The 7,942-nt window shown below is 37.3% G+C and overlaps 1 protein-coding gene across 1 annotated transcript; it reads right to left on the bottom strand.

The window, feature by feature from the left end:
- Positions 1-925: 925 nt before the first annotated feature.
- Positions 926-3,157, bottom strand: LOC136804197 (peroxisomal succinyl-coenzyme A thioesterase-like). Its single transcript, XM_067060904.1, has 3 exons — positions 2,814-3,157; positions 2,464-2,641; positions 926-1,943 (listed from the first exon to the last, which is right to left on the bottom strand). Exons 1-3 carry the CDS (start codon positions 3,138-3,140, stop codon positions 1,150-1,152), a joined length of 1,299 nt encoding a protein of 432 aa, XP_066917005.1. The 5' UTR covers positions 3,141-3,157; the 3' UTR covers positions 926-1,149.
- Positions 3,158-7,942: the final 4,785 nt, after the last annotated feature.

Genomic DNA, 7,942 nt, shown 5'->3' on the forward strand with positions numbered 1-7,942 from the left:
ATACTAAGCTCAATTTTCCAACTATGGTCAGAGCCCTTAAATTTCGCGGTTAAGCTCATCCACGAAATTTTAAGATTTTATGGGGATTTAATTTCGCTGATGGTACTAATTGCAAGGCAATATTTTCACAATTTTGTGCCCTTTACTGCCAAACCTTGCATGTTGGTTGTTAAGATACGCATTGTTAGCGCTTCTTTGATGCCAGAAACATTTAAAAAGTTATTTGACATTTTGTTTAGTTTTGTCTAAAAAAATTTCGCGGATAAGGCTTTTCTAAAATTTTATTGGGACTTAATTTCGCGGATGACACCCGAATCCATGAAATTCGCGAAGTTTAATCCTGGCGAAATTTTACCTCATTAAAGATGCCAGCAGCAGCAGCAGCCTATATTACGCTGCACGGTTTATTTCCAGCCGAATTTTCATTTCATCTAATGTCAGACTATACTAGTAGAAAAACACTTATACTAATATAACGTATTATTAAGACAAACAAATATTATTTACTCTATTTTTTCTTCTTCTTTAATATAGTTCACTTAGCAGGTGGAAAAAACTTTGTCAGTAGTGTGTTTCCTTTCGATCGTTAGTGTATCCGTGTAACCCTTGTTATAAAGAAAAAAAGACAAACAAACCACTAAAAAAATGCCAAACTATCTTCAGGGAATAGGTCTATTTACTAATATTCAGATTGAAAGATTTGTCATTTCAGTGCCGCAGCTACTCGCGTTGAACAGTTTATTTCGTGCCGTTATTTTTTCTCATCCCTTACTCTTGTTCAAACAAATTGCTAAAAAACCTGTCAAGATATCTGTAGGAACTTTCTTTCTTTAGTTTATTTGTCAAGCTCTAATGACTCTAATTTGACTACATTTGTAAAACCCTTGATGAATTTACGTTCACGTGTTTTTCTATAAGAACAAATTATATAACAACATAAGGCTTTGATAGCCAAAATGTTAAAAACAAGTTAAGAACATTTTAAGGCTTTACAGACTCTAGAACACCGAATTTCGTAGGAAAATGGACAAAAATACTCGAAAAAAAGGCAAAAATAAGAACACGTCGAAAATTTATAGGCTTAAAACTCAAAAAGTTAAGAACATCCAAAGGCTTCAAAAAGTTTGGATGTTCTTTTAAAAAAGTGTATTACAACTTACTAGAGGAACCAGTATTTCTGTTCAAAAATTGAAGCATAGCTTTCCATGAATGTCTACAGGCTGCATTATTCTCTTGTAGAGTACCTCCACAACGAAATATTGTATCGTATTGGGCAAAGTAAAGTCCAAACACAGTCTGTGGCATATGGGGTGGGTCAACAAAATGTCCCGTTTTTGGATAAACAAGAGCTATCACTTGATTTTCCTTATTATGTTTTATCATTCGTTGATTCAAAACTTCAAAAGATCTCTTAGCATCTATATTACCATCTTGTAATCCAACTATGAAAAGATATTTCGTGCTTTTCGAACATTTCTCTATTGGAGTCGTGTAATGGTCACAAGACTCGCCGTAGATTAAAGATGCACCATAAATACCACCATATTCATCTGGTTCAAAATCACAGCCATCAAAATCAGTTAAATCACATTTTTGTGGGTCAGGGTAGAATCCCCCCTTCCATTTCATGGGGAATTGAATATAATGTGGTGCACCAATAGGAACCACACCAGTGATTCCAAGGTTCGCCATAGTTGACAGGAACACAATAAGCCCACCACCAAAGGAAAGCCCTATCAACGAAATCCCTGGATGTACATAATCAAGTGTTTGAAAATATTGGATAGCTTCAATGAAGTATTCAATTTCAACGTCAGGAATATCTTCTGGAAGATCTTTATATTTGAAGTAGGGAAGAGTGTAAGCAACAAAACCATGTGATGCTAGCAATGCAGCACGAAATTCAACTATACCACCATTTCCACCGTACATATCAATCACCCCTAAAGAAAAGAAAAAGGACAAGTAATTTTTAGTAAAAGAGTCCTGTACAAACTTCTTGCTAAAATTTCTTCCTTCTCAATCATAAGGTTATTTTTGTTTCTGATATACACGCTTTTATAAGAATGGTGTTTTTTCATCTCATCATCGATATTCTTAACTTTTTGGGAAAAATCATCCTAAAACATTCTTACGATATTCTTAGGTTAGGATCGAAATTCAAACTAAATTTAACAAGAAATACATATCTGAAGCATAAAATGGCATTTTTGTGAAGGTATTAACCTTACTTTGGGATAATTGGTAATTTAAAGTAAAAAATTGTTCATTAAATGCCACCATGATGGTGATATTCTTACCATATTCTTCATTTTTTGGCCATTTTCATCATGAACATGCTTATAAGAAAAAGCGTGTAGCTAAAAGCATCACCGTTGTTGAATTGAGAACCCAAAATCAAACATTACAGAAACTATTTGGTAATTATTCTACCAAAATGAGTTTTCAGTTTATGAAAATTACCTTTAAAAGGGCCTGGTCCTTTTGGTTTAAATATGACACCTCTCAATCTTCCATGGTTGACCTCGTGACGGATTATACCATCGGAGCAAAATTTACGTAAAACTGTGTCTTCTGCTAGTAATTTCCCTTCCTTGTGATATCGATCAATCTCTTTCATATTGAGATGCCCATCATAAACCTTTTAAAAAGTTAATTATGAAGAGTTTCTAAAAATTATCATAATATGATATTTGTTTTTCAGGTGTCTACTACAAAAAATATCACAATGGCTAATAAAATTTATAAGAAAAGGATTTTCTTAGACTGCAAAAATCGGTTCTCTTATAAAGTTACAAAATGAACATTCTTACTCTCAAAACAAATTCTTGTGGATCCATCACTTTCCTTGGCAAATATCTGGCTGGTTTAAATCCCCCTTTTTCATTTACAGGTTGTAAGCTCCATAATATTCCCATTGGTGAAACGCCAGTGTAGCATCCACCAAAAGAATTATCTGAAGCTAAATTAACCACCCCATTTAAGTCTGCTATGAAATGAGCATGGGATCTAAAAAGTGTTTTCCTCTCTTGAACTTGACTGTACACTGTAATGTGTTGTCCAGAATATAGATTTTTTATCACAATCTGAATTTCTTCATCCATCATTGACGGATTTGGCGTAATTTCAATGGTTCTCATTTTGAATTTTTGCTTTTTTTTCTAAATCAAATACAAAAACATAAAGCACAGTACATCATTACTTACTGCCAGGTTCCCAGTTCCTAAACACCTTAAATTTGTTGTAAGTTAGGGGTAAAGGGACCAAATGACGTCACAGATTTGGGAAAAACTTCAAAATGCTTTATCTCGAGATTGGAAAGGAGTTAGGAGATGGTTGACCCCTCATTGGATCGGAAATTCTATGGGGAATAAGATGGGAGGCGTAACACTGGGTATATAGAAACTTTTGAAAATAAATATATTCAAATTGAGGCATTTTGGATCAAATGGCGTCATCAAAACCTGAAAAATTCAATATCTCGAGATTGAGAAAGAATTAAGCAATGGTTGACCCCTCATTGGATTGTAAATCATCGAGAGAATCTTTTGGGTAAGTGACAAATTGATTTCAGTGAAGTAAACAATTCATTGCCCTTTCGATGACGTCATTTAGGGCCCAAATGACGTCACAAAACATTAAATATGCGATTTCTCGAACTTCAATCAGTTACATGTGATAATATTTCGTTCTTTGGGCTTAGAATTCAAGCTTATTACCCTCCCCCACCATCCAAATAGCTCATAGCTCATGTATTCATGGTCTACTTGACCTCTGGCATTCTGACTTCTGGACTTAGCCATTTTTCACTCGTTTTTCACTCATTTGGAGTTTGTCGTTTTTGCTCATTTTCGACTTAGCCTCTCACAAATATTTAATTTTTCATTTTAAATTATCAATTACGCATGTACGAACTAGATATTTATTAGCATTCATTCACTGTATTTATTTAGTTTGACGGTATTGAAATACCGGGTGACCCACGAAAAAGTATAAGAGTTTGGAGGGTAACTGTGTCCGAAAAAAATTGAATTTTAACTAAATTAATTTTTCGTGGTAAAGAGGAAAGGCGTATCATTTTTTAATTTTGGAAAAGAAGTTATCGAGATATGGACGTATAAAGTCAAAAGGTTATTATTTATTATATCATTATTAAAAACAGTCGAAAAACGTCAAAAAAGACAGTATTTTACAATTCACAATTTCAATCGTTTGAACGTGACCATATGCGGTAAACCCCACAGTCAAACAGGAAGTCACACAACCGAGACACCTCAATCATCAATCATATCAATTGAATGTCAAGACCTCGAAGATTCCCCCGGTTTGATTAGTATATGTAATCACATGATAACGACTGCAATTCGAATATAATTGCACGAGTGATTTTTTTGTTATTAATTTTCCGAGTCCGAAAGGACGAGGAAAATTCGAAACAAAAAAATCACGAGTGCAATTTTCGAATTGTACGAGTTATTATGTGATTACGAGCTAATCGCACAATAGCTTTCACTACTTTTTCCCAGTTAGGAAAGTAAATTACACTGAGAGTTTTATATTTTTCTCCTCTCTTTATGTCTTTCTTTTATTGTTGTTTATTGATTTTCTTTCTCACAAAATAAATTTCGAATGCAATTAAAACGTTCGATGAAAAAATTTTTTTAGAAAAAACATTAAAATCAATTTTTGTAAACATTAGCGTGGCATTGGAGAGTGTGATTAACGATTAATTGCTCTCTACAGGATGCAATTAACGATTAATTGCTCTCTTTGAGGGCGTGCCAAATAAGAAAAAATAACCCATCGTGCGATTACTCTGTATACAACGACGTTGGTAGAAAGACAGCTCCGCCTCCTGAAGCCAACCCTCAACCACCGCAGCCTGATCAACCGACATCATCTGAAGTTTAAGACACAATCACAACTCAATTCCATAACCTGACATTAGACGAGATGTCGAAACCGTCAGAACTCATAATGGACACCAACGTCGTCATTTCCGAAATTCAGGATGTCATTGACGAAAGTCCAGTCCACCCAGATTATGTGAGTAACTTCGATTATGTTACTACAACTCTTGCTACCCTTCGTCTATCATTGGAGAAAAAGCAACAACTGATCCTTGCTGAAAATCTTGAACATCAGTTACTTCTTAAACTCACTCAAGCGCTCAATTTCATATCCAGAGAATGGCCGAATGCAAATCCAAAGCTCAGCTAGCTAAACTTGGTGATCAAAGCGCAGTCTACATGCAACGCTCCATGTGCTTTGCTATCGAGGACCTAATCTTCAAAATCAGAGAACTTCAAAAAGATTTTGATTAACCAATCCACGATCTCAGCGATGCTGAACTCATACAATTGAAATCAGACCTTCCAATGCAGATCGATCAAGTCAACAAGATTGCCAAGAAGTATGAGTCAATCCTCCAACAACCTATCCACAAAGCTGAACTACTCCAGGACATCACAGACATTGGTCAGAGGTGCGAGATTTGTTAAAGTCTAAATCTGCTTATCAATCTTCCATTAACGATGCTATCGTCAATCAAGACGTGTATAAGAACAAACTCTTCAATCAATCGAAACTCAACATTCGTCTAGAGAAGTTTTCTGGGCACCAAGACTCAACAGACTTTAACACGTTTAAAAGCAACTTTCTGAAACTTCATGAGCGAGAACTCCCAAACATCTGCTACCTGATCTGCTCATCAACAACTACCTCAAAGATCCTGCACTTAGCCTCGTCAAAAGCATCAAAGATATCGACACCATTTGGGATCGACTCAAATTCTCATATGGGGACGTGAAGATGATGTTGACCAAAAAGCTGAACCAATTATCAAGCATGGACAGCCTCTCCAACCTCAAGGATCATGAAGCTATCTCCTTATCACTCAGCAAGCTCGTCGTAACGATGAAAGAGTCAATCACACTAGCCGAGCAATACAAAATCGAACACAATTTGTATTTCAGCGACGGGTTGGTGAGAATATACAACCTGTTGGATGAATCACGACTGTCAAGATGGTTGCGAGCCTTTGCTGACGAGGACAACCCAAAACAACAATGGGCGAGACTTGTCGCATTCGTCGAAGCTGAACAGAAACTCCAACAACAGCGGATCAACATCCTAGAAGCTTCAAAACCTCAAAAGCCTTCAACCAGAAATCCACCCAAGAAGGACCCATGACAAAAAGGTGGACATCATACTGGTCCGTCTGGCACACCAAAATGTCATATTTGTGAAGAACCCGATGGTCAAAGCGGTCATCTAGCAACCAATGGTCCGTCAAATACCAAGATCATCCAATATCATTCATGCTACAGGTTTGCTGAACTCAGTCCAGCTAATCGACTGGCCATCCTCAATACCAAAGGATACTGCCTCCAATGCTTATATCCAGGCGCAAACACCAACACTGGAAACCACAAGGAAGGCAAATGTCAACGAAGCTTTGTTTGCCCTAATCCATCCCATCAGCAGTCAACCATTCGCAAGCACGTACTAGTTTGCGAAGAGCATAAAGACTTAAACGCCAACAAAGATCTACTCACCAATTACAAGGAGCGTTTCATGAAGAATCCAAAGCTTCCAACCTTCGCCAAGAATATCAGTCTGTCATTCCATACTTCAACTCCAAAGACCAACAACTCATCTGACGATGAAGGTATCTACTTATTAAAAACTGTCATCATCAACAACAAACACTTTACTATCTTCTTTGACAATGGGTGCAGCGATTTCCTGATCAAACACTCTGCAATCAAGGACCTTGGAACATCAGCTATCAAAGAATCATCCATTGCCACTCAGATTGGTGGTGTAGGTAACAACAACCTGCACATCTCTTGGATCATTCATTGTCAAGATTCCAATGGCAAACGGACAAGATGCTATGCTATCTGATGGTACATGCCTTCAACAGCTCACTGCAACATTTCCTAAATATCCGCTCCATGAGGTCAACCAAGCCATCAGAGAGAGCTACCCCGGCAACCCATCAACACTCCCGAAGCCATCAGCAACCGTGGGTGGTGACGTACATTTCATGATTGGGCTCAAATATTTGAGATACAGCCCCAAACTTGTATTTCAAATGCCATCAGGATTATCAATCTACAAATCAGTGTTCCGCAATGCAGATGGTGGTCGAGGCGTAATTGGTGGTCCGCATCCCATCTTCACTGCAATCCATCGACAGTTCTTCAATCAATCAACATTCAACATCTTCTGCAGTCAGCAATTCAAGCTCTACCAGAATGGACTCCAAGTCAATCCAGATGTTTACAAACTATCATTTCCATCCCAGAACCTCAAATGCTTCGAATCAACTGAATCAACTGGGACAGAAATCAACTATCGATGTGTAATGTGCAGAAACTGCAAAGATTGCAAAAACTCCATTCATCAAAGGGAAGTTAGCATCAAAGAGGAGGTTGAGCAAGACGTCATAAACTCATCCATTGACATTGACACCAACCAAAACATCATCACAGCTCGTCTTCCATTCGTCGACAAAGTATCAAAACTAGCACCAAACAAGAATATTGCTCTCAAAATTTACTACCAACAGCTCAAGAAGTTGGGAGCTAATCCAAAAGACAAAGACGACATCATCAAATCAGAAGCCAATTTGCAAGAGATGGGTTACGTCGACTTCGTTGAAAATCTCACTGCTGACCAACAAATCATGTTAGCTGACTCACCAACGCACAACTTCATCCCATGGCGTGCTGTATGGAAAACCACATCACTAAGTACACCATGTCGAGTCGTATATGACGCATCACACCCAACCAGCTCAGGTTATAGTCTGAATGATTTGTTGGCAAAAGGACAGAACAACCTCAACAAACTCCAAGAAGTTCTTATCAGATGGTCATACATCAAGTTGGCATACACACAGATATACGAAAAATGTATAACACGATCAGACTCA

This window comes from Clytia hemisphaerica, unplaced genomic scaffold (assembly GCF_902728285.1).
Source record: "Clytia hemisphaerica strain Z4C2 unplaced genomic scaffold, Clytia hemisphaerica genome assembly, whole genome shotgun sequence".
Taxonomy (NCBI): Eukaryota; Metazoa; Cnidaria; class Hydrozoa; order Leptothecata; family Clytiidae; genus Clytia; species Clytia hemisphaerica.

Coding starts and splice junctions, on each gene's coding strand:
- LOC136804197 (XM_067060904.1), bottom strand. CDS start 3,140: ATGAGAACCATTGAAATTACGCCAAATCCGTCAATGATGGATGAAGAA. Junction 2,642..2,813: donor CACAAGAATTTGTTTTGAGA/GTAAGAATGTTC, acceptor ACTTTTTAAAAG/GTTTATGATGGGCATCTCAA. Junction 1,944..2,463: donor AGGACCAGGCCCTTTTAAAG/GTAATTTTCATA, acceptor TCTTTTCTTTAG/GGGTGATTGATATGTACGGT.